Genomic DNA, 27,321 nt, shown 5'->3' with positions numbered 1-27,321 from the left:
ACTTAAACTTCAAACCCAGCAATTTAGGCTTAAATGTAACCAAAAAGCAAAAAGTATTTGGTTGTGTTGGAGAGTGAAAAAAAAAAAAAAAGTGGTGGGGGGAGCCGGGGGGGGGGTGTGGATTTCTGCCTACATTAACCCTCCCAGCAGCAGACATGTTCACCGCAATATTTATTTTAGTAAATGTAGAGAAAGTGAAAAACATCATTTTCGCCTCTAATATTTCAAAGCCTTGGACTTGCTTTATAAAAGATATATATGTTACTAATGCCATACATGCAGACTCAGATGGCTTTGCTGGCATGAGGACCAGAGCTGACAGCCTCATTTACCAACTGAACAAACACCCCACAGAAGATTAAACATGGTTCACGCTCTCCCCAAACAACCACATCGCCAGAGCCTGAGTGGAGACCTAAAAACCACTGCGAGGGAAAAAAAAAGCTGGTTCAGTCTCTAAACGTGTCAAATTTGGGGCCTCATCGGTTGAGGGCTCGCTCTCTTCCCCGGAGCCAAAACGTTCCAAAAATAAACTAAGCTCCTGGTCATAAAATTAACCACATTTTAGCAAGGTCTCCCCAAAATTAAGACTGAACACCCCGCTCCAAAACCTCTAGGTTTGTGTTACTGCTTTCCGTCAAACCAGGGCGAGGCGAGGGCTTCGACTGGGAGGGCGGAGAACGGTTCCTCCCTTCTCACGGTCTGCGAGGGACTCGCACTCACAAGAAACCATTCCCCTGGAGCGCAAAGTGCCTGAGCAAGGTGTCTAAGGAAGGAGAAGCGTCCTGTGCATTTAGCTCCAGGATCTGCACCTGTGCCTATCCGGGCGGGCGGGGGCTCCCTCTGAAAGCCGGCGGCCCGCGGGCGCGGGGGCGGGCGCGGGAGGGTGAACGTGGCAGGATGCAGTGAGCTACCGCAGATCCGAGCAGGGACCCACAGCCTTCCTTCTCAAAACAGGACTCGTCCCTCTCAAGTGCCAGACCAAGGAGCAGCACAGCAGTGCCGGCCGGCTCACCCCCCCCCCCCCCACCTCCAGGTGAGGCCCCGGGCTGGGCCCTCTCCATGCCCCTCCCTGCCCAGCTCCCGTGTCCCTCTGCCTTTCCCTTCCTCCTGCCCAGTTCTTCCTCCTCTCCTCTCCTCCCTTTTCCTTCTACCCTTTCTTGAGAGTCAAATAAATGAAACAGACAAAAATCCAGGAAACTGGTTGTTGGGAGGAAAACGGACTTGGCATAAAAAGATGTACTTACTAAGAAAAGGCACTGTTCTTTGGAGCGTAAAATGGGAGCGTCACTTAAAGTAGACATTTTGTTCACTTAAACCACGGCTCCCTAAATCTAGAGAGAAAGTGTAGGATTCTCTCAGAGAACGAAAATCCCACTAAGGAACATTTCTCAAATGTCTCAGGAGGTACTAAAGAATTTTCTTGGGGGTAATTTCTGATTTGCCTCACAGACAGTAAATGTTCTTCTTCCAGCCTAAACTATAGATCTACCGGGGCAGTTTCCAGGGTTGGCTATCCTGACTTCAGTATTCCCAATTAAAAGAGAATAGCCATAAAAAGTGCAGATACTACTGTCAGGCAATAAACTAGACCTTATCAGTGATAGTGGTGCACATTACAAACTTCAAACTCATTCCTTGCTCTAATCCATCAGAAACTTCCTGGCTTTAATAGGCTATAAAGGGCAGGAGCTTTGAAGTGCCTGGGATTAGGATCAGTAATAGACAGACTGAATGAGAAACTAAATGCAGGTGGAACATACTCTATGCCTCCTGAATGAAAAAGAAATCCAATTAATCAAACAGTCCTCAACCCTAGCTGCCAGCGCCAGCCAGCAGCTCAGACGGTGGCCAAGGCAAGGGACAAAGCGATTAGCGATGAACCGCCTGGGGACCGTAGTGCGCACTCACTTTAAGGAACTGATTCGAAGCCTGGAGACGGCATGCTCTGCTGACTTGCCCAGTTGGAAGTGAGGCCATCTTTTTTTTTTTTTTTTTTTTTTTTTTTAAGGAAAGCACAGTATCAGAGCCAAGATAAGGAAGGAGAAAACTAATGCCTTTTAAACTGAGCTTTCATGTAAACAAATCAGCTGAGATGGCCGAGGGAAGCTGAGGTCTGTTTTCCCAAGGCTGCTGGCCTTTGATCCCACTGATTCCTAAGCTCTCAGACCCTCGTGGCTGCAGCTCACACCCTGGGCGCACAGTGAGCTGGGCCACCCCAGAACAAGAATGAGATGGCTGACTAAACTGGGGTCACGCTGCCTCAGAAATGGCATTACTGTTGACAAAGCAGGAAACCTCATGCAAGCCTAAGGATGCAAATAATGTGGCCAGTCCCAAACTGACCCGGCTGGGAGGCGCGCCGACACCCAAAGCAGGCCGTTCCTGAACACAGCACCTTCCCACCCTTTTTACCTTCCGGGGGATTTTTATTCTGATTATTCCAGACAACGAGCAGCTTGGACAGACTGGGCACCTTGGACACTTCAGTGATGACCCGGAAGAGGCTCTCCACTCGGTCGTAGGTGAGGACGATGGCGGTAAAACCTTGGGACTGTGGTGGAATCAGTGGGAGGAAGAGTGGGTTGCTCACACTGCCCCGCTTCTGCAAGAGAACAGATGAATAGGAGTCAGCGAAGGGTCTAGTAACCATGGGGCTGATCTCTTTGCCACTGATGTCAGGCTAGAACGTGGGAGATTGGGTGGCTGTCACCGTGACCAGCCCAAGAGCTTTTGTACGGACTCTCTTTAATTAACTTTAGCTCTGATGCCACTAAAACAGGAGCAGAGACTGTCTGTAGCCCAGAAGAGATTGCTAGTTAAACCCAGCAGATGAAATGCATGCGTCATCTCCATTCTCTCCTCAAGTCCACCAAAGTGACCGTAGATCGGAAATAGAAATGGACGACGACAGTGAAATGAGAGAGGCCACGACAGCTGATGAGCAGCAGGGACGGGTTTCTGAAAGACTGGAAGGGTGAAGTGGTAACGGGGCAGGAGAATGAGCGTGGAAGCGAAGTGCCTACAGAGCGGGGCCCACGAAGGCAAACCAGTCCAAACTGCTCAGCCCCCAAAGGCTCAGAACGGAGTTCAGCAGAAACCTTGTGGGGGTAAGAGGAGGGGCAGGGCTGAAAACAGGAAGACTGGTTAAAAATATGTGTAAGGAGCAAAAAAAGACCCAGACCCACAAAACTTCCCTTCACCCAGCCACGCAGCCAGAAGACTCCTCTTCTTGCCCACCCCTGCAGGGGGAGGGAGGTATATTCTCTGGGGAGCTGAAGCTCTGGGTGTGGAAATGTGGACACCTTTGGGAGGAAAATGCAGGTGCCAGTCTACGTTCTGAGTGACGAGCCCCAGAGCCTTCTTGCTCTGCAGCTCCCCAAACGCCGGTGGCCATGGAGCCCACTTGCCCCTCAACCATCTCACAGCCCTCCGGAAGTAGGCTTGCCCTCACACACAGAGCTTCCTTCCGGTCAGGTTTTCAGTGATTCCCTGGTAATTATGAACAGATCCTAGAATCACAGCCGTTTCAACAACATCTTCCGCATAATGACAGAAACCAAATGAACGAATAGAAAAGCAGGAACTCAGGGGAAACAGAGACAATAGAAAAGCAGAAGGATATTAAAACAACATCAATAAATTATATCCTCAGGAAGAGAATTTTTCATCCATGAAATAAGAATAAATTGCTATTTTTATTTAAAAAGATCCATCAAAGAACAGGAAAGAATACTTGAACGTTAAAAATATAGCTTAATTTTTTTTAAAAGCAGGATTGAAAGAAAAAGGCAACATATTCCAATCTAGTGAACAAAAAGGGCAGAGATAAAAAACAGGACAAAAAAGATGAGAAAATCCAGGAGGTCCAACATCCATCTAACAGGTTCCTGAAAAAGAAAACACAGAATACAGAAGAAACAAAATTACCGAAGAAATAAGTTCTCAGAACAGTAGAAGAGACATGAGTTTTCAAATTGAAAGGGCCCAAGAAGTAATTAGCACATTGAATTTGAAAAAAACAAAAAAAAAACAAAAAAAAAAAAAGCAAAACAAAACAAAATAAAATATATCAAAGCACATCACTTCTGACACTGGGAATAAAGAGTGTGAATACATAAAATGCATAGATCCTGGCAAGGAGTTCTAGGTGTGAGTTCACTGTATAATTCTTTCAATTTCTCTGTAGGTTTGAAATTTTCTCAAAATAAGGTTTAAAAAGTACTGACGGAAATTCAAATTCTTTGCTACCATTAAAAGATTAAGTAACTGTTGATACAGTAATATAAGCAAAAATATTTTTGTACTGATAATAAGATTGTTAAAACAACTTTATATTTTTAAACAGCTTTTGTGAGATATAATTCATATAATATACAATCCACTCATTTAAAGCATAAAATGGTTTTTGGTACGTTAATTTTTTTAAACCATGGTCAAACATAACATGAAATCAGCATTTTAACCATTTTTAAGGGTACAGTTCAGTGGCATTAATTACATTCACATTCATATTATGTGAAAAGTCCAGGACCAGACTTCATCTCTGCCAGAAGGTGGCTGAACATGAAATGTCCTATCTGTTATTCTGGCCGCTTACACTTCCCTAGCGTCTCTCCTACTCTGGCATTCCCAAGGTTCCCCTTCAACCTCATCCTTATCACTGATGGACACCCATCACCACATAGAGGACAACAGCTGTTTGCCAGATGTAACAGTGTGGGACAGGAAATGTACACAAACACATGGAATACACATGGGATGGGAACTCACAGAGACTGAATGGGATTCCAGGAGTCCTAATGTAATCAGGATATTAAAGCCAGAACGTCCACAACAGGCCATAATTAGATTTCACAGCCACGAGACACAATAGGAAAGGCTATCTGCTCAATGCGGACTTTCAGTGTCTATGACCTCATGCTCTGACATTAAGCTGCAGTCTTAGGAAGGTGCCTGGACTTTAGCACTGGTACCCTAGCATCTCATCACATTTGTAGGAACCCCTTTTACTTTTCGACCCCAAATCTTATTCTTTTATCCTCCTGACTTTTATGGAAACTGGTCAGTAAGTAGCTTATGCTTAAGTCACAACTAATCCTGAAGGTGCATGGCCTCTCTGCCATCACCATCCCAACCCACTCATTTACTCCTACCAACACAATACTCTCTTACGCCTGAAAAGCACCACTTAAATGGAAAAGGCAGAAAAACAGATTTTTTGAAGAAGGGTGTAAAATAATGTAATGTGTGATGAAAGATTTACTGAATATTTACTAAGCGTTAGGCACTGGGCTTTACACGTATTATCTCACTTGAGTTTCACTCACAACAACCCCCTGGTAGACAAAGTTATTCTTATTTTGCACATGATGAAACTATAAGATTAAAAATAGTGAATGATGTCTAATCATTTGCTTTACCAGAAAGAAAGGAAGAAAGAAAGGAAGGAAGGAAGGAAGGAAGGGAGGGAGGGAGGGAGGGGAGGGGAGGGGAGGGGAGGGGAGGGGAGGGGAGGGAATGATGCTAGGTGCTCAAGGTTACACAATGTGTAAGCTGTCTAGCTCCAGAACACTGGATGGTGGAGGTTCACGGCCCTTCCCCATGCGCTCCTCCTCCGAGTCCAAGGCAGGCATCACCATTTTATAGACTCTAGAAAATGGAACTGTGGGGAGCACCAGAGTTTATTACTTCTAACTCTTCTCTGAGACAAAAATGCTGGAAGTTCTTTATCCTTGATAATCACATGTGGGCAAGAGCCCACCCCAAACTCTACGATTTCCAAAGGTACGTGGAATAAATACGTAACACTGACACAGAGGAAACACATAAATTAAAAAAGATAAATACATCTCTAACACAGAAGGAAAAACTATTAAAACCCCAACAAAATGAGGTCTGTTCTTGGAGAAGTGGGGAATGCTAGCACACTCGAACGCCTGTATGACATTAAAAGGAGAGGAAAGTTCCCTGAGAGATGCGAAGCTTGGTTTCGGAAAACAAATCCCTTGGAATTTAAACCGAGGCACCCCCTGAAGGGCATCACAGCTCTGATTTCAAGGCACTGCCAGGAGAAGGAACCAGAGTCTCTGGCAAGACGACAGATCGGGTCTCATCCCCTTGGCCAGCTCCATTTGGGAAGTGGAGGGCGGTGGAAGGGGAGGAGGAGAGGCGGGAAAGGGGGTGGGTAGGACCCGACGGTAACTTGTCTTGGTGTTCTACTTTTCCACACTACTCACTTGCACACCAGGTAAGGCTTGAGAAGGCGGAAGCAGAAGAGGCAGCCTAGGGGCGCCTGGGTGGCTCAGTCGGTTAAGCGTCCGACTTCAGCTCAGGTCATGATCTCACAGTCCGTGAGTTCGAGCCCCGCGTCGGGCTCTGTGCTGACCGCTCAGAGCCTGGAGCCTGTTTCCGATTCTGTGTCTCCCTCTCTCTCTGCCCCTCCCCCGTTCATGCTCTGTCTCTCTCTGTCCCAAAAATAAATAAACGTTGAAAAAAAAAAAAAGAAAAGAAAAGAAGAGGCAGCCTAAAGGGCAGATAGCACGCCAAGGAGCAGAATAGGGACTGAAATCTTACCAACACTTCCCCATGAAATACAGATCTCGAGATGAGCACAGACCTAACCCAGAAGCGGCCGAGCGTGTATTTACTGGGATACGGGCTCGGTGCTTTACTGTAGGATATACCGCCAGGGTTATATGAGGCAGGTGACTTCAAAACCTGAGTCGACATGTTTGGGGTCAGTTTGGGTACTGTGTGTCCTTAATAGGAATCTAGATTCTTTCACTTAGCAGCAGTGTGACCGGGGCAAAGTACTTAACCTCTCTTGCACCTCAGTTTCCATAATTGTGATAATAATACTACTTCTCCAGCTATGAGAAATAATAAGAGTAATAATTTCTAACAATGTTAATTATTTACATTTCTTAATTAGCATTTCTTAACAACCAAGAGGCTGTTAATAAAAGTAAATATTTAATATATGTAAAGTACCTCACACATGCAAGCATTCGATGAATGGTAACCAATGGTTGACCCTGTGGGAGTAGTAATTTCTCTGGGCTTTACTTTACACATGTCTTGAAAGTGGGATGGCAATTGTCAAGTCTCTTCCAGCAAGAAGTCTAGATGAAATCCTTTTTCCTCTCTACCTTGACCTTATCATGCTCTAGGGTCCTAGTTTATCCAGATTCTCTACCTCTACTCCTTCTCCAAATATACTGTTTTTATTTTCACAGTTTCCTCTTTTCCTTCCTACTCGTTATATTTTATCTTGAAAGCTCCATGAAAGCAAGAACCATAGCTGTTTTAACACCTAGCGCCTAGCATAGTGCCTAGCGCCACCCGATGAAAACCTGTTTAAAAATAAGTAAGTTGGAGTACCGGGGCCGCTCAGTCAGTTAAGCAGCCAACTCTTGATTTCAGCTCAGGTCATGATCTTATGGTTCGTTAGATCAAGCCCTGCCTCAGGCTCTACACAGAAGGTGCAGAGCCTGCTTGGGATTCTTTCTCTCCCTCTCTCTCTGCCCCTCGCCTGCTCGTGTACATTCTCTCTTTCTGTCTCTCTCTCTCTCTCTCAAAAATAAACATTAAACATTTTTTTGTTACTGATTCTTTTTTTTTTTTTTAATGTTTATTTTTGAGAGAGAGAGAGAGATAGCATGGATCGGGGAGGGGCAGACAGAGAGAGGGACAGAGGATCCGAAGTGGGCACTGTGCTGATAGCACAGAGCTGGATATGGGGCTCAAACTCACAAACTGACCTGAGCCAAAGTCAAATGCTTAACCATCTGAGCCACCCAGGTGCCCTTCCAAAAAAGTCCATTAATACAAAAAAAAAAATAAAATAAAAATGAGTAAGATTAAATTAAATTCCATTAAGTCCACAGGGCCCAGGTGATGTTCTTTCTGTCCTCTTCATGTCTGGATGTGAAGAGTTGATATACACTCAAATGCGTGACGTCATGAGTTCTAAAGTAATTTCCAACCTAGTTCGTTCATTTGAAAGCACTTACCAAGAATCTTATTGTACCAAATATTCCAAAGAAGTGTAGGATAAGGATATTTAGCAGAGAGTCTGAATCTAGGTCCTGCCATTTTCTAGTTTTGTGATGCGTGAAGCTACTCCTGTATGAATTTCCTCCTCTGTAAAATGGAGACCATGATGGTACCATCTCCTAGGGCGATGATGACTAAGAGAGGTGATGCACAGAAGCTCTGAGCAGAGGGCTCGGCATAGAGCTCCATGAACTGTAGTTTAAAACAAACGCAAAAACGTGCGGCTCCCCCTACCCGTATTCTTCCAACCTGCCCAAATACTGGTGTTAGCAATTCAGCGATTGCTCCTACCGATAGTATTTCTGATGCTCATTCATTCGGTCAACATTTCCTGAGCACATCCCATATTCCTAGAAGAAGGTTACAGATGCCAAGACAAACCAAGGCCTTCCCCTCGACACGCTCATAACCTGGTGGGGAAGACGGCCAGGTAAAATAACAAGTACCAACACAAGGTGTTCAAGTCCGGGCCAGCAGGGAACGTGAAGGCCGACACAGTGGCCTCTGCCTCCCTGGGAGAGACGAGGAGGGGACTGCTGCGTCGTCGTCATCGTCGTCAAGGGTAAGCAGGCGCATGCTGGCAAACTGAGTAGCAAACAAGACAGGGAGACAAGGGAGGAGAGCGGAATCGAGAGGCACCGGCCGGGCAGGCCAACGCCATGGCACCAGAAGCCTGGAAGGATGGAAGGGTCTTTTAAGTCACATGATTAGCTTTCTGTTGATGCCTTTCAAAACTTTCTTTTCCTGAGCATTGTTTTCCTGAGAAGGAAACATGGCTCCCTTTATGTTCTTTTTCAAAAGGTCAGAAATAGGAAATGCTGCCCTATAACTAGGCTTCTGTGCCAATCGCTTTTGTCCTCCTCAAACAGCACAAGGACAGCGTGGAGAAAGGCGGCTTTAATTGGGGTGTGTGCCTTCACATGGACCCTCCGCTCCACTGGGGTCAGGTCAACAAACTAACCCCCAGAGAAAAAAACTGGTGGAGAAGGACATTTCAAGAATGGCATTCAGTCTCCTCTGAAATACCCTTAAGAACTGACCCCCTGCTGGCTGACCAGAGAGAGTGTCTACAGTCTGGGACCTCTTGACCCCACTTTCTGCAGGAAATCAAGCAAATTTCAACCTCCATAATTTACTCAAGACTCTGACTTCTGCCAGGGAAAAGGCAAACAACGCTGGCAATTAACTCTGTTGCCTGATTAAATCTCCATCATGGCAGGACAGGGCATGGAACCAGGCACCCAGCAACGGTGACCTGAAGAAAAGGCAAAGCCCACCTACCGCAGCGGCACCGCCAAAATCTGGGCTATCGACACCGCCTTCAAATCTCCCCCATGAAACCGTTTACTCAGAGATGGGAGGAGAAGCCAAGAGGAGAGGTATGTATCACTGTGGCAGAGTACTGGCATGTGGCCAGAATACCTTGGCCATCTCCCGCCCCTCCTCCCAAACTTCACTTTCACTCCCACAACAGCCATTCATTCTAGAAGCTTCAATAAGAAATCCAGATTGTTAAGCTGCAATCACATAAAAGTAATCCATAATAGCTACAAAAACTGCCAGGTCACAAGACCAGCTGAGGAAAAGTTCTTTCATACTGCTTATTCTGGAAAGCCCTGGTGAGTGAGCAGTGAGCAGACCAACCTGCAAGAGAGAGTCGTGGGCTCGGGTTTCAGGATGCCTGAAAGAGACGCATAGGGTCCCCCTTCAGTGCAAAGGGGTTTTCCCCTTCAAGAAAGAAATTCAAACTCAAATTAGGTGTGCCTTTGGCAATCTCATACAAGGAAAGTTGTCTGGACCTCTCCCGCAATCTCGTTTTGCCTTTTTTTTTTTTTTTTTTTTTTTTAGTTGAAAGGTCACGGTAGCCCGACATGAGCCTAGCCAAAACCATTCTAGCCAAGGTTACCTACCATACAGAAAGCAGAGGAAGGCAGGGAGCAAGTACATGGCCTCTGCTAACCATCCTGAAACGTTCTTGCTGCCACTACCGGAGGATTATAAAATCAAGAGCGAGGAAAACCGCATGCCGTTACTAACTAAAGGACTCTTTCAACCTAAACCAACCAAATTCCAGACAGAAGAAATCAACCTTGAAGCAGGATGATTCAAAATTTAATTCCTATTACTCACCATATCAGAGATTTTTTCTAAATGTCACCACGTATAAATTCATGTGACAAGAAGAGAACTCAGCACACTGGAGTGAACCCAGATTTGATTTAACTGAAGGTATCTGGCTGAGCAGAAGAGTGAGAATTCAAAGCAAGGCAGGGAGGAGAGGACAGGCTTGTATACAGAAGCTTTTGAGCCCTTGGTAATGAGGAGCCTTACCTATCCCTACCTTGACAGAAAGGGCAGTTTCCCTGCTTGTTTTGAAGTTATCAGCCCCTACCTCAATGTGGTTTCAATTATGAATTACCAGACTAAAAGGGGGGGAAAGCTTTGATTTATTCTTTTTTGCTCCAATTATGCATGATGTGTTTCCACTGAAGATTTTGAAAAGTATTTCATCATGCCTCTCATCCTGAAGTGGTCAAAGGGCAAAACCAAAAGGAGTTAACCCTTCCATTTCACCTCGAGGTTCACAGAGACCTCCTACTAAAGGACACAGAGCAAGGCCGCGGAAGCGAACAGAGCCAGGAAAGGGTTAAGCATTAGCATCACATTACTAACGTGCATAAGGGTGGTGTCCCCTGTCCCAAATGGTGAGATGATATTTATGTTAATGGTTACTGGGAGATTTGAAAGGGGCAATCAGTAATGTGGCCCATGTTACCTTAACCATTAAACCTCTGCAGCCCCAACAACTGGCGGCACACACTCCACTGGGCATGCGCTGCCTCAGGAAACCAGACAAGTACAGAGACCTAGCGTGGTCTTCGGGCCGGCTCTCTTAGATCAAGGAGAAAAGATTCGGCGACAGGTCTGAAGTCTACTTGCTGCGTCCCACCTTTAATTCATTCCACCCACGAAAACCAACTGATTGTTCACAAACACAAGGTAACACGGATGGCTACAATCTCACTGACTCCGCGGTAAACAGACACACGAAAGATGAAGAAAATCAAAGGTCAGAAATCCCCTTAGTGCGGCAGACTTAAGTAAGGGAGATAGTAAATTATCAACTTAGCATCCCTAGAACTTCCTTAGGGCAATTTGCTCCCGAATACGTTTTCTATGGTGGAGCTGGAATGAGTCCAACCGCATTTGAGTGTACCAGAAGAACAGGCCTGGGCGACTCTCTGAGAGACTAACCCAGGGTCACAGGAGCGTGGGGCAAGTAATTTCTACTGTCAGTCTCTTTTTCTTCTAGACGAGTTTAAGGTCTTCTCTTTTTCTTTGGTGTACTGTGGTTTCACCTGCTTCGTGATTTATATATAGGTCTTCCTGAATCTGAAGTCTGGAATTCAACAATAACGGAAAGTCCTCAGCCATTATCCTTTCAGAGGGCCTCTTTCCACCCTGCCTCTCTTCTCCTTCTAGAACTCTTGATTAGACATCCTCCACTCTCCACATCGCTTCATTTTTCGGTCTCTTTGGGTTATAGCTCAACAATTTCTTTTTTTTTTTTTAATTTTTTAAATGTTTATTTATTTTTGAGAGAAAGAGCATGAGTGGGGGAGGGGAAGAGAGACAGAGAGACAGAGAGACAGAGAGACAGAGAGACAGAATCCAAAGCAGGCTCCAGGCTCCGAGCTGTCAGCATAGAGCCTGATGAGGGGCTCAAACTCATAAACCAAAAGATCACCACCTGAAGTCGGACGCTTAACCAACTCAGCCACTCAGGCGCCCCTCAACAATTTCTTTGAATCTAATAATCTAATCCCATAATCAGAGTCCTTGAAGGTGAATTTCTGCTGGTTCTCAGTCATGATATTGCCTTATTTCTTTATGGTCTTGTGGGTTGTAACTGTGATTTTCCTGAGATACTTTATTTGTAAGAATTGAGACCCAGATTGAAGATGAATTACTCAAGAGTGGGTTTGTCTACTTCTGCTGGTCCCTACCAATTCAGGGCCACTTCCAACGAAATTCTCTGAAAGTGTATTTGGATGACACCTATTGTATGAATTCGGACCACGAACCATGTGAAGGTGGCTTAAAACTGTAGTTCTCAACAGCAGGATCATTACAGACCTACTTCTTTTCCCCTTTAACTGAAAATATAATCTTTTGATTTCCTGGATTCTCCAGGAAGTTCTTTCTAGATTCCCCAACTTACATAGGCCACAGGCTGTCCATCCTGCTTCCCTGCCCCACTCTTCATAGCAGAAGCCCCAGGTCATCAAATTACAAAAACGTCCACGCAAAGCTGGCTCTGGTTCCCAATCACCTGCCAGGGTACCCAGCCTCATTTTGTTTAGTGAGTCAACAAATATCTTACTTTCACGCCAGCTTAGCAATACGCTAAAACTGCTTTATGATATTTCATTCAGTATTTTACTTGTTCAGTTGGGAGGGTCATAGAGCATATCTAATCCATCATAACACCAGTGACGGAAGTCTGTCTCTATTTACACTGTCAATCTAATTATTTGCTATTGTGTTTCCTATTTAATTTGGGGGCCAAGTTTGTGTGCAAGATAAAAACAGTTATGAAAATACAGTAGCATATTATAATAGATGGAGTGATGGACTGAGAATCGTCTTTAGTCTCCATTTCCTCTTTTATAAGACAGAATGATGGAGAGGTAGATCTTAAGTAAGTCTCACTTTCTTCGTCTGTAAGAACAGAGCTAACAGAATGTTAACTCTTGGAGTTGTAAGGATTAAACAACAGAAAAAACATAATAGAGCCTATATGGGTACAAAAAACAAAAAGAAAAAACAAAAAAACCACTGTCCTGTGAATTTCAGTTTTTCCCCACCAGTGTCCTTCACAATTTTAAAATTTGTTCCATGTGATAAAGCATTATACTAGCAGCCTTATGTTAACAACCCTTTACTTTTTATAGTCCCACACCACTTACAAAATGCTTCCACATATACTATTTAAGATTTCATAATAATCCTGTGAAATAAGTAATATCCCCATTTTACAGATAACAAATTTCAAAGCATAAGTTCGAGTTAATAAATGGTCTTGAACTCCAAGGTTTGATTCCTTGGAGTCCTTTTCAGTGGTCTTGATTTGTCGTCGGTAATCAGTCACCATGCTACACTATTCTGAAGCTGTTGGTACCCCTCAACCCAGTCCTACAGAGGAGCGCACACAGCCGGGAAGACAGATTTGGTAGGTAACCTCTGGTCACTCAGCTCATCGCTAGGAAAGAAGGGATTCAAATGAGCACTTCAGGAATTTCTGAGCTATGGTTAGCTTCCTGAAGACTCACAGGTTAGACCCATCTGAATGCCTCTCTGCAAATTCCAGCTATTATCTGAGTTTTAGCTACTTTTTTCTTGATACAGCACTGAAATTCACATTTGGCTAAATGCCCACCCTCTTCTATAGAGCCAAACTACTGTCAAGAAGGCCAGGAAAGGTTGCCACTGATTGCTTTTCAGGTAGTGGAGGAAAAAGCTGACATTTCATCCTCCTTTTGCTTGGAAAGGAAGCCAATCATTTATAAGACTCCTCATCTGGCTGCAGCTTCCATCGGTGGGATGGATAGAAGCCAGTTAAATGGCTCAACATAAGCCATATTAAAAGAATTTGGAATGAGGGAAGAGTGGGTTCCATATGCTGATGCTTTTAATAATTCATGAGTTATATCAGTCTGCAAGTAATAAATTTCGCTAAATATATCTATGGTAAGATAGTTTAAGACACTGTCTAATCAATTAAATGGGGCAAAAATAACACATCATTGATTTTGTTGGTTCATACTTTGATATATTAAAAATAACAGTTCACCTACTTGACATAGTTCACAAGATCTGGATTATTTTTAGAACATAATTACCATCCGCAGATCTGTTACTTAAGAAGTGCACTGAAAACACTTAGAAGATATGTTTTAATGAAAACACTAGTGATTTATTTGATGCAAATAAACAAAGCTGATCTACAATCCAAAGTGTTTCAAGAATGTTAATGGCAGCCGAAACAGCTACTTCTCCCGAGAGGTGAAACAAATTCATGATTTCGTCTGACTATCCTGCACTTGAAATATTCTGACAGTTGGAAAGAGAAGTTCACTCTCTGGCCCAGGCATAAAAAGGTTTGCTGAGCCCACTGGCTGTAAGAGGCCAGCTATGGTACGGAGGAAGACTTCACTGGCGGAGTAAGCAGAAACTCCTGAAAAAGAGTTACACCTTGTGGCATCTAAGCACAAAACACCAGCACAGTTACCAGCAAGAAAACCAAAGCCTTGTGTGGTTCCGAGCTGACCGGAGTACAATGCCACCAGTAAAGTTGATACAATGTGGAAAGAGCAACCTCTAAAATGCAGTCATTTCTTAACTCTTCATTTCTCTGGAATTCCAATAAGGCATATGTTTTGTCTACTCTGTTTTATCTCCGCTTCCTCCTGGAAAAAGAAAAGGCATGAACCTACAAAGGCAGAAAGAACAGGCAAGGCGACAACAGTGGACAAGAGTTCAACACGTTTTGGGAGGCGACACAGATGAAGTCTCTTGCTAAACGATACACGGAAATGTAGGATAAAATATAACAAAACTCCTTTTAAATGCCTAGCTGAGGTCACAGGAAGCGGGAGTCCCAGGCACCAAAAATGAAGAAAAAGCCGCACTTGGGGGCTGAGAGCACAGGGGGTGGTTGGCACTCTGGCACCCTGTGGAGGGCAGAGGTAGTTGCTGGGCTTAGTGACTTCGGGTGTAATGTCCATGCTGGCAGAGGGACGATGTCTTTGGGCACAGGAAGTGAGGGAACTAGAAGCGGGACAGACACACAAAGGCAGAATCCCTCAAGGCCTGCACAATCAACAAAAAGGTGGCCCAGAAGGTCATTCCCTAGTAGATAGAGGCAATAAAAAACACTTCTTTTTGGGGGCATCTGGGTGGCTCAGTCTGACTTCAGCTCAGGTCATGATCTCAGGGTTTGTGGGCTCAAGCCCCACATAGGGGTCTGTACTGACAACTTGGAGCCTGGAGCCTTCCGATTCTGTGTCTCCCTCTCTCTCTCTGACCTATCCATACTTATGTTCTCTCTCTCTCTCTCTCTCTCTCTCTCTCTCTCTCTCTCTCTCTCAAAAATAAATAAACATTAAAAAAATTGCGGGGGGGGGGGGGGGCAGTGTGCCTGGGTGGCTCAGTCAGTTAAGTGTCTGACTTGGGCTCAGGTCATGATCTTGCGGTCTGTGGGTTTGAGCCCTGCATCAGACTCTGTGCGGACAGCTCAGAGCCTGGAGCTTGTTTGGGATTCTGTGTCTCCCTCTCTCTCTGCCCCTCCCCTGCTCATGCTCTGTCTCTCAAAAATAAACATTAAAACAAAAATTTTTTTAATTAAAAAAAAAACCTGAGTTTAGGTTGGGGTGCTTTAACAGAGGCCAGCCCTCATACAGGTTTGGGGTTTAAACGAAATCTGTATCTGTTGTATGGAAACCTCCTACTGAGAAATTAATGTAAACAACTGATTTATCTCCAGGATACCTCTGGAATAGCCAGCAGAAGCCAAAATAGACAAACGAACAAGAACAAACCAACCCTCTAGAGTGACACCCCCTTAGCCTAGGTGGCAAAGACTACCACAGAAAACCTTACTGAAGATGAACTCAGAGGGTGCCTGGGTGGTTCAGTTGGTTAAGCATCTGGCTCTTGATTTTAGCTCAGGTCATATCCTCACAGTTGTGAGACTGAGCCTCGCATCGGGTTCTGCTGTGCCGACAGCATGGAGTCTACTTGGGATTCCCTCTCTCTCTCTCTCTCTCTCTCTCTCTCTCTCTCTGTCCCTCCCTGGCTTGCATTCTGTCTCTCTCTGTCTCTCTCTCTGTCTGTCCCTCCCTGGCTTGCATTCTGTCTCTCTCTCTCTCTCTCTCAAAATAAACATTAAAAAATAAGTGAACACACATTCCAAAATCATAAAACAAATAAGGAAACAATGCAACAAGAGCAAAAGGCAGCAGACCAACGATAGGAGCAGACCCGGTAAGAAATTTAAAAATTGGATAATTGGAAAATATAAAGTATCTCAAATAATTAAAGATATAAAAGAAGGAATTATAAACATATCTTGTAAAAAAGACACTGAAAAAAAGACCAGGCAGACTTGAAAAATAATTAGAGTTTCTAAAAATAACCACTGAAATTTAAATCTCATATGGATGGGTGAAAAATTAGTCACAGCTGAAGGGAATAGCAAAATCAATGTGACAAAATGATCCAGAGTGCAGTACAAAGAGATAAGAATGTGGAAACGTGAGGGAAAAAAAAAAAAAAAAACCCTGAGAGACATAACAACAGGATGAAGGAGGTCTGACATACATTTAACAGGAAAAGGAAAGATTAATGAAAATGACAGATATGTAATATTCAGAGAGAAAACAATGGAGAATTTTCCAAAACTGATTAAAGACATGAACTCTCAGGTCAAAGGAAAACAAAAAACAAAAACAAAACACTCTCAAAAGCTGATAGAGAATGGGAACTGGAGTCACCATTCAGCAACCATTGTAACAAGTGATGCAGGCAAGAAGTCACCAGTGGGAGCTACAACCGGCCTGCAACGCTTGAGAAGCAGCAGGATATTTACATGGTCTCAAAGCATTTCCCCACAAGACACAGTAAGAACAAAACAGTAATGTGACATTAGAGAAATCCAGCCAAAACCTGTGATTGAAGTTAGCGTCACTTGTCACGGGACAAACTGACATAATGTGTCCACCATCATGATGTACTGAGAACACATTACTTTTGTAGTATTCCTATAAAAAAATGCATAATTTGAATGTCAACAATTTTAAATTGAATGCATAAGTTGATACAAAAATTATCAGACAAAGCCAAATCAAGAGACGTCTTACAAAATAACTGACATGTTCTCTTAAATCACATCAATGTCATGCAAGGCAAAGACTGAGAAATTGTTCTAGAGTAAGGAGATGAAAGAGACATGGCAACTAATATATGCATGTAATGCATGGTCTGGAATTTTCTTTTGCTATAAAATGGACATTTAGGAAAAATGGCAAAATCTAAATAAGGTCTATAGATTAAGTAAAAATATTATATCAATGTCTATTTCAGATGACTTTGATAACTGCACTGTGATTCTATACGAGAAGTATTCAGGAGTAAAGGTGGGTTGCATCTGCAACTTTCAAATGGCTCAGGAAAAATATATACAAATATATAAATGTATATACACAGGAAAAAAAGAATATAGTAAAATATTAACATCTGACAAATATGGTGTAGCATGTACAGAGACTCTGTACTATTTCTGGAACTTTAAGTTTGAAATTATGTCAAAATAAAAAATTAAGTAAAAAATATAGAGAATTTTAGGGCTGTTTAAGCAAGCAAACAAAAAGCAGATAGAGCAACACAAACTACCAAGCAAAGCAAAAAAAAAGGGTAAACTTTCCACTGTCCAGGAAGAACGGACTCTGAAAACAGACATAAGGAACATTGGTTCCAAGATCACTTAAACTAAGAGGCAAAGGCAGGCCAACGCTCTCCCAGTCCTCCCTTCCCGAACCCTACGCCCACCCCCCACCCCCCACCCCACCACCTTTGCAGGAGAAGGGAAGTTTATTCTCTGGAGAAAATGAATTTGAGAGAGTCCACAGAGACCCCAGGCATGGAAGGCAGGGCAAGGCACCACACTGAAAACTATGAATTAAGTGATTATCTATAAAATGAAGAATGAGAAACTCTCCTTCCCCCCCCCATCCCCCATTCAGCTCCCCAAACACTTACAGCCCAAACATTATATATCCTTTCCCACCCCCAAAGGCAGAAGGATTATTCTCTGGATCAATGAATGAATTCAGCAGAAATAACACATGAATACTGACATTTGGGCAACCAATTGCGTCCTCAACCTCTTAACCTAAGTAAAGCCCACCAGTTGATAAGCCTTATACATGTACACAAAGCTTCCGATCAGCTTTTGGAATCTCACCCTTAAAAGAAGACTGCTGAAAACATCAGGTATTTGAAGAAAGTTTCCAATATGAAAGATAAAAAACATTTGCAAATATCTTTTCCCATTCCGTTGGTTGCCTTTTAGTTTTGTTGGTTGTTTCCTTTCCTGTGCAGAAGCTTTTTATCTTCATGAGGTACCAACAGTTCATTTTTGCTTTTAATTCCCTTGCCTTTGGAGATGTGTCAAGTAAGAAATTGCTGCGGCTGAAGTCAGAGAGGTTTTTTCCTGCTTTCTCCTCTAGGGTTTTGATGGTTTCCTGTCTCACATTCAGGTCCTTTATCCCTTGTGAGTTTATTTTTGTGAATGGTGTAAAAAAGTGGTCTAGTTTCATTCTTCTGCATGTTGCTGTCCAGTTCTCCCAGCATCATTTGTTAAAAAGACTGTCTTTTTTCCATTGGATATTCTTTCCTGCTTTGTCAAAGATTAGTTGGCCATACGTTTGTGGGTCTAATTCTGGAGTCTCTATCTATTCCATTGGTCTATGTGTCTGTTTTTGTGCCAATACCATGCTGTCTTGATGATTACAGCTTCGTAGTAGAGGCTAAAGTCTGGGATTGTGACGCCTCCCACTTTGGTTTTCTTCTTCAATATTACTTTGGCTATTTGGGGTCTTTTGTGGTTCCATACAAACTTTAGGATTGCTTGTTCTAGCTTCGAGAAGAATGCTGGTGCAATTTTGATTGGGATTGCATTGAATGTGTAGACTGCTTTGGGTAGTATTGACATTTTAACAATATTTATTCTTCCAATCCATGAGCACGGAATGCTTTTCCATTTTTTTATATCTTCTTCAATTTCCTTCATAAGCTTTCTATAGTTTTCAGCATACAGATCTTGTACATCTTTGGTTAGGTTTATTCCTAGGTATTTTATGATTCCTGGTGCAATTGTGAATGGGATCAGTTTCTTTATTTGTCTTTCTGTTGTTTCATTGTTAGTGTATAAGAATGCAACTGATTTCTGTACACTGATTTTGTATCCTGCGACTTTGCTGAATTCATGTATCAGTTCTAGTAGACTTTTGGTGAAGTCTATCGGGTTTTCCATGTATAATATCACGTCATCTGCAAAAAGTGAAAGCTTGACTTCATCTTTGCTAATTTTGATGCCTTTGATTTCCTTTTGTTGTCTGATTGCTGATGCTAGAACTTCCAACACTATGTTAAACAATAGCGGTAAGAGTGGACATCCCTGTCGTGTTCCTGATCTTAGGGGGAAAGTTGTCAGTTTTTCCCCATTGAGGATGATATTAGCTGTGGGCTTTTCATAAATGTCTTTTATGATGTTTAAGTATGTCCCTTCTATCCCGACTTTCTTGAGGGTTTTTATTAAGAAAGGATGCTGAATTTTGTCAAATGCTTTTTCTGCATCGATTGACAGGATCATATGGTTCTTTTCTTTTATTAATGTGATGTATCACATTGATTAATTTGTGAATGTTGAACCAGCCTTGCAGCCCAGGAATGAATCCCACTTGATCATGGTGAATAATTCTTTTTATATGCTGTTGAATTTGATTTGCTAGTATTTTATTGAGAATTTTTGCATCCATATTCATCAGGGATATTGGCCTGTAGTTCTCTTTTTTGCTGGGTCTCTGTCTGGTTTAGGATCCAACGGAATGGAAAAAGATATTTGCAAGTGACCTATCAGGCAAAGGGCTAGTATCCAAAATCTATAAAGAACTCACCAAACTCCACACCCAAAAAACAAAAAATCCAGTAAAGAAGTGGGCAGAAAAGATGAATAGACACTTCCCTAAAGAAGACATCCAGATGGCCAATAGGCACATGAAAAGATGCTCAACGTCACTCCTCATCAGGGAAATACAAATCAAAACCACACTGAGATACCACCTCACGCCAGTCAGAGCGGCTAAAATGAACAAATCAGGAGACTATAGATGCTGGAGAGGATGTGGAGAAATGGGAACCCTCTTGCACTGTTGGTGGGAATGCAAACTGGTGCAGCTGCTCTGGAAAACAGTGTGGAGGTTCCTCAAAAAGTTAAAAATAGATCTAGCCTATGACCCAGCAATAGCACTGCTAGGAATTTACCCAAGGGATACAGGAGTGCTGATGCATAGGGGCACTTGTACCCCAATGTTTACAGCAGCACTTTTAACAATAGCCAAATTATAAAGAGCCTAAATGTCCATCAACTGATGAATGGATAAAGAAATTGTGGCTTATATACACAATGGAATACTATATATGTTTTCACTCTTATGTGGATCCTGAGAAACTTAACAGAAGACCATGGTGGGGGGGGGGGGGTGGGAGGGAAAAAAAAAAAAAGTTAGAGAGGGAGGGAGCCAAACCATAAGAGACTCTTAAAACCTGAGAACAATCTGAGGGTTGATGGGGGGTGGGAGGGAGGGGAGGGTGGGTGATGGGTATCGAGTAGGGCACCTGTTGGGATGAGCACTGGGTGTTGTATGGAAACCAATTTGACAATAAATTTCATATTTAAAAAAAAAAACAAAGAACTGAAAGAGGAATTCAAAGGACACAAACAATACAAGGAGCTAAGAAACAAACAAAATCACAGTATCTTCAGAGAAGAAAGTACTGTATCCTTGTAACAATAGGAAGCTACAGAAAAAGATTAATTAGAAATCAAGAAAAACTTAGAAATTAAAAGCGAACAAAATTTTAAAAATCAAAAGAAAGGTTAGAAGATAAAATTGAGAAAATATCTAAGAAACTAAAACAAAAAGATCATTGAAATAAAAAGAGATGATAAACAGAACAGAAATGATAAGGAAAACAAGGCTCAATCTAACACATTCATCATTTAGGTAACAGAAGTTCCACAAAGAGAAAAAAGAGGAAAACATGGGAAGAAAAGAATTGGACATATAAAACACAAAACAAAAATTTCTCAGAATTGGACATGAATTTCCAATTAAAAGAGCCCAAATCAGTGTCCACTGAACAAAAAAACCACTCATACCAAGGCATATCATAAAATTGGAGAGCACAGAATTTCCCAGGATAAAAATGTCACATAAAAGGATCAGGAATTAGAATGACATCTCACTTTCTGAAATTAAAATGGGAAACCTCGAGGACAATGGAACCATCCTTTCAAAATTCAGAAGAAAACCCACCTCAACCAGAAGTCCACACCAGTCCAATTATTAATCAAATGTGAAATAGAATAAATACACTTTCAGACATGCAAATTTATCTCCCAATGGTCTCTCCTCTTCCAGAAACTGTTGGAAAAAATAAACCAAAAAAAAAAAAAAAAAAAAGAGGAAGATGTTAGACCTTGGAAATAAAGAATCCAACAAAGGAGAGAAAAAACAAATTCCCAGAATCATAGTGAACTTAAAATTTAGAATGACTGCTGCACAGGAAACTCCAGGAGCAATCAATCCAGACTGAAGCTTAAGATGAATCACTATAGGAGAAAAGGGAGGGGGTGGGAGGAAGGCAGAGAGAGAAAAAAAAAAGAAAATAAGAAAGAAGGAGACAAATGGAAAGAAAAAAAAAGTAAGAAAAATTTTTTTATGCTTGACCATTTTCCTCTTTTGTTGGAGAACTGAGTAAAAAATCAATTAGTGATAGGAACATTTAAAACTAAGAGGAGGGGCACCTGGGTGGCTCAGTTGGTTAACTGTCTGGCTTCAGCTCAGGTCATGATCTCGCGGTTTTTGAGTTCAAGCCCCACATCGGGCTCTGTGCTGACAGCTCTGAGCCTGGAGCCTGCTTGGGATTCTGTGTCTCCCTCTCTCTCTGCCCCTCCCCCACTTGTGCTCTGTCTCTCTGTCTCTCAAAAATGAATAAATCTAATAAAAATAAATAAATAAATAAAAAATAAAAATAATAAAACTAGGAGGAGAAAAAAAAGAGGCAGTTATTAACTCCCTGGAAAATAAAAAGTTGTACACGAAAAAAAGCATAATCATGGTTTTACTCTTGGTTCAGTTAAAAACAGTATTTATGGGGCGCCTGGGTGGCTCAGTCGGTTAAGCGCCCGACTTCGGCTCAGGTCATGATCTCGCGGTCCGTGAGTTCGAGCCCCGCGTCGGGCTCTGTGCTGACTGCTCAGAGCCTGGAGCCTGTTTTAGATTCTGTGTCTCCCTCTCTCTCTTGACCCTCCCCCATTCATGCTCTGTCTCTCTCTGTCTCAAAAATAAATAAACGTTAAAAAAAAAATTAAAAACAGTATTTATATAGTCCTAATAATGCATACAATAAATACTGCTTTAATGAAAAATGGTGATAAAGCCCTAGTGGTAAGATGGGAAAAGTGAAATGTGTAAAGAAAGAGAAGAGAACAAGAGACGAAGTCCTGACCCAAAGGTAGTAAAAATATAATGTCTATGATGGAGAAATTAAAAAAAACAGCACTGTAAGCATTTTGGGGGAGATAGGAAGATTAAATCCCAGAGGAAAGCTGAGAGTTGAGAGCAGTTGCCCCTTGGGACAAACTGAGTTGCCTCAATTTTAGTTATATGCTTTATTTTACTATTTTAATTTTTAAACCATACATCTTGGTGGCAGTGCAAACTGGTGCAGCCACTCTGGAAAACAGTATGGAGGCTCCTCAAAAAGTTAAAAATAGAACTAACCTATGTCCCAGCAATTGCACTACTAGGCATCTATCCAAAGGATACAAAAACGCTGATTCGGAGGGGCACACGCACCCCAATATTTACAGCAGTGCCATCAAAAATAGCCAAATCATGGAAAGAGCCCAAATGTCCATCAACTGATGAATGGATAACGATATGGTATGTGTGTATAATGGAATATGTATAATGGAATATTCCTCAGTAATCAAAAAGAATGAAATCTTGCCATTTACAACAACGTGGATGGCACTAGAGTGTATTATGCTAAGCGAAATAAGTAAAAAAAGAAGACAAATATATGATTTCACTCATATGTCGAATTTAAGAAACAGATGAACACAGGGCAAGGGAAGGAAAAACAAGATAAAAACAGGGAGGCAAACCATAAGAGGCTCTTAAATACAGAGAACAAACTGAGGGTCACTGGAGGGCAGGTGGGTGGGGGAATGGGCTAAATGCCTGATGGGCAATGGTGTTATGTGTAAGTGATGAATCAGTAAATTCTACTCCTGAAACCAATAATACACTATATGTTAACTAACTTGAATTTAAAGTAAGAAAAAAAAAAGTAAAATAAAGAAATATAGTTGAGATAAAAAAAAAAAAAAAGAAAACCAAACATCAACAATCAACCTCTCATTCAAGCAATGGGGAAATTTTTCTACTCTGCAGCTGTAACAACCCACTTATTAAGAAATTACACTCAAATATTCATTAATTGGGAGGCGTGTAACTACCAAAGGATAGTAGAAATGAAAACAAAACAAAAAAAATCATTATCCTGATGTTATAATACCCAGCAACTCTAGTTTCCTGGTAATTTCTGCTGCTGAATCATTTAAGCAGACATCAAGAGAGAACTAAAGTGGCCCCCCAAAAAAGGGAAAGGGAATCTGTGCTAATAACTGATCGCTAGGACATGTGCCAAGGATGACCGTGCCAAAACATTCAGTATGTTCTTAATCTGCTGTCAGATCAAGCTTCCACGGACTCTGAAAAACCATTCCAGTCACCGCCCTCCTACCAGCTGTGTGATGTAAAGAAGCAGTCAGGTTTGGATTCATGGAAGCAAGAGCCAGAAAAATGGACTCTACGAAGGCAATGGAGGTAGGACTGCATCCAGGGAAACGGTGTGAGTCGATTCACCCACCACCACCACTGCGGCTGCCATACAGGTGCGTGCTCCACAGGTATACAAGCCTCTATGAGGAAGGATCTAGGGTGTTCATGCAAAAGACCTAACTGACACAATCATCTTAGCCACATCCCCAGGCTCATCTCTTCAGATTGGTTACACATCCTCTCCGTCTGGATCCGGCTTGTGACCTCATCTTTCCCATCTTTACCTGACCATCAGCCAAGTTCTTTGCTTGGCGCCCCAGATTAAGCTCTTGGGACCTTATGCATCTGTCCATCACAGACCTAACTCGGCTTTCTTTATTCCCTGGCTACTGATGATCTGAGACTTTCTAGCTTGTTTCCATGGAAGTCACTACAGATACGAAACAGCTCAGTGGCAAAGTCTACACACGGGAAGGTTTGAATTCCTAGTAGTGTACTGGACCCCTTGTGCAACTGTGATCCTACAAATGTGATACCTCTAAAAACAAGACTTCAAAAAACCTACGTGTACTTAAAAATTCAAGCTTAAATTTCTAAATTCCATACATACTTTAGTCCATATCTAGGCAGTGGGAGGAAGGAGGGGGAGAATAAGCCAAGGAGGCCTCCTGGGGGCAGGGTAGGCTTTCAAATTCCAGAGAAACATTCCACAACCTGGAAGTTCAAGGGCACTGAGCAGAGTTAAACAGACTGTTAACATCATCTCTCTTCAACTCAGAGCTCTGTTTCATGCACGTGAGCTGGCGCTTCTTCAGCCTGCAGAGTGATTTACTGCTTGGTAGCATTTATAGCGGAGTGATATTTTCAACTGCTCGTACAACCACAACATTGGTGAGTGGGGGCTGCAGCCTGGACATCTCAGTGCGGCCAGCCCGGACGACTTCACGTGGCTGAGATAGATGCAGTCTGAACTGTCTCTGGAGGCTTCGGATCCAGGCCCAAGGAGTCCAGAGGAGGCACTGGATAGGACAGGGAGAGCCTTCCTCTCCAGTGGGTGAGTCAGGACACACACAGTGCGTCAACTCCACATTAAAGTGGGGTCCCTGGACTAGCAATATCAACACCATCTGGAAACTCGCTAGAGATGCCAAGTTCCAGGACCCCGCCCAGACCTACTCAATCTGTCACTTGGGCTAGAGTGGCAGCAGTCTGTGTTTTAGAAGAAGCTTTGTAGGAGAAAGACTGCACTCACCTCCTTAAGGCCGTACGGGGCGACGGCAGGCTCTGCCATCTTTTAGCCACAACTCTGATTCCTGCTCCTCAAGGGCGACAAGTACCAGTCAAGGACTCTGATGCACAAGCCCTCTCTGCCGGTCCCTTGCTGAGGCTCGGACACGAGGCTCGTAGAGGTCCAGCCAAGCACATGATCCTCATCTGAAGTCTTGCTCGCAGCTAAGTCGCCCCTCTGGCTAGATTTCACAGGAAAAAGCTCTTGTTTTTCAACCTCACTCTTATGCTGGATACAATAATCCATTTGAAGTCATTTTCGTATTTTTCTCATCAATTTTTGTCAAAGGCCATGGGACTGTAGCTAGCTCTCCTTTCTGCTCTAGGGCCAGTAGAGCCAGTGCAGAAGAGGGGATAACCTGCGGTCTCTCTATTAGCGTTTCCTAGGATGGCAAATTTGCAAAACACGAAGTGTCTGTCTAAAGGGACTGGGTAAGTAAGGTTATGACTTACTGATAAAGGTGAGGTACAGTCTTTCAAGTCACGTCGTAGAAACATGACCTAGGAAAATACTGCACTCTCGAACATGACTTGAGGGCCATAATATTTTGAATTTTTAAAAAACTGTCACCGAGAGGATATGGTTTTGGTCACACATGTCAGAAACCCAAAATTCACAGTTGTTGGCCGACTGCGTCCCCAGAGCACATGGAATGCTCACTTGCTGGTCTCTGTCTGCCAGACATGCTCACATTTGGCAAAGAACCAGAGTTAAGGCAGGAGAGGGTGTCTGAGGAGCACCACCACCCCGCCCCCCGCCCCTCCACTCCACAGGCGAGGCCCAGATGTACGGATGAGGCCTGCCACAGGCAAGACCAGAAATGACACTAATGTTACAAGTGATGCAGGTGTGGAGTATTTGGGGAGATGATAAAGTTTTGCTGATATCTGCAAAAAAGGGGAGAAAGATTGAAAAAGCATATGGAAAGACCAAAAAGGCAGGGAAATACAGTCAGCCTTGCCATGAGGAGCTAAGAAAATTATTGGTAAAATAAAACTTGTGCTCTCGTAAGGAAGCTTAACTTGGTGAGAAATTCCTTCCAAAGAGGAGAATGAAAACAAAGTGCCAATCTCTCCAAACCAGATACATCTGCTGCTTTAAAGTTATGCTCAAGAATTATTTTGTCAAACTTGTTCAAGTTTCGAGAGTGTGGCACAACGTGGATAATGTAACGTACCTCCTACCTAGCTAAAGATAAAAGTGGCAAATGTGTCATCTGGTGACAGAAACACTTGGTTTCTACAAGGCCACTCCTCGCTATCTTTATCTCACACACACACACACACACACACACACACACACACACACACACACACACAGGTGGTGGTGGTGGTTGTTGTTGTTGTTTACATTAAACTAAGGCAGTAACATCTGGCAAAACAGGACTCTGCTCTCACTCTTTCCTCTCTGGCCTGAGCAAGTTCAGTGCATGGCTGGCTGGAGGCCCTGACAGCGTATCTTTGAAAACACCAGACCATCCCTTGATTTACTGACCAAGATGCACACCTCCTCCCACCTCGTGGTGTCTGATATTGTAAATTTGATGGAATCTAGACAGGAGACTCCCCTGCAGGTTGGGCTCATAGAAATCACATCTAGAGTAGGTTAAATATTTCCAAAGGGGAGGGGAAAAGTTAGCTATAAATAAATCAGTACTACTCAGACCTCCTGTCAGTTGCCTTTGCTGAAAATGCAGAAATGTACAACCCACTGCTTTAAATCAGGGCTCTCATCACCTGAGCTCCTAGAAATGTGGTGAGCACTAAATTCCCCTAAAAAGAACTGTTTAAGAAGTAAAAAAAAAAAAAAAAAAAAAAAAAAAAATTGATCATATTTTCCAGTTGCATATCCAGATTTAAGCTTTTTATACTTACATTCTTTCCCAAATTGACAGTCCAGCACTATGACCATTTTGTCCTCCATTAAAACACAAGTATTTCAAAACTACAAATTTTCATGTACTACTTTCCCCTGGCCCAATAGTCTTATGAAAAACAGAGAATCAAAATTCCAACCATTTATTCTCATTGGACTTTTTCTTAGAGTTTTAGATTAAAAGTACAGAAATAAAGTCCCACTCTTTCCACACCTTCTGGTTGGGTCATGACACCCCACCTGTATGATTCTCCTGTAGAGGAACAGGGTGGTATTCTTCGTCTCAAGCTGATGCCATTGAGTTGGAATAGTAGAAATGTTTCAGCCCAGAGGAGGCCCAATGGCACCTACAAAACTCCTTAAGAATTCAAGATCATCAGAAGACCTGGGTTCTCACTTGTTTAT

The 27,321-nt window shown here is 42.8% G+C and overlaps 1 protein-coding gene and 1 long non-coding RNA gene across 4 annotated transcripts in view; both read right to left on the bottom strand.

Moving 5' to 3' along the window:
• Positions 1–27,321, bottom strand: part of EXT2 (exostosin glycosyltransferase 2) — a 144,429-nt gene that overhangs the window by 43,430 nt on the left and 73,678 nt on the right. For all 3 annotated transcript variants that reach the window (XM_023239782.2, XM_019812301.3, XM_019812300.3), the window contains exon 9: positions 2,416–2,605. In XM_023239782.2, coding sequence (XP_023095550.2) covers positions 2,416–2,605 — 190 coding nt within the window. The remainder of the gene's footprint in view (positions 1–2,415; positions 2,606–27,321) is intronic.
• On the bottom strand, positions 12,950–21,805 carry LOC123380582. The gene is made up of 2 exons (XR_006586554.1): positions 21,219–21,805; positions 12,950–14,528 (listed from the first exon to the last, which is right to left on the bottom strand). It is a non-coding gene; the product is annotated as an uncharacterized LOC123380582 (long non-coding RNA).

Source organism: Felis catus, chromosome D1, assembly GCF_018350175.1.
Source record: "Felis catus isolate Fca126 chromosome D1, F.catus_Fca126_mat1.0, whole genome shotgun sequence".
NCBI classification, from domain to species: Eukaryota; Metazoa; Chordata; class Mammalia; order Carnivora; family Felidae; genus Felis; species Felis catus.
This window is presented reverse-complemented; position numbering and strand designations above follow the sequence as displayed.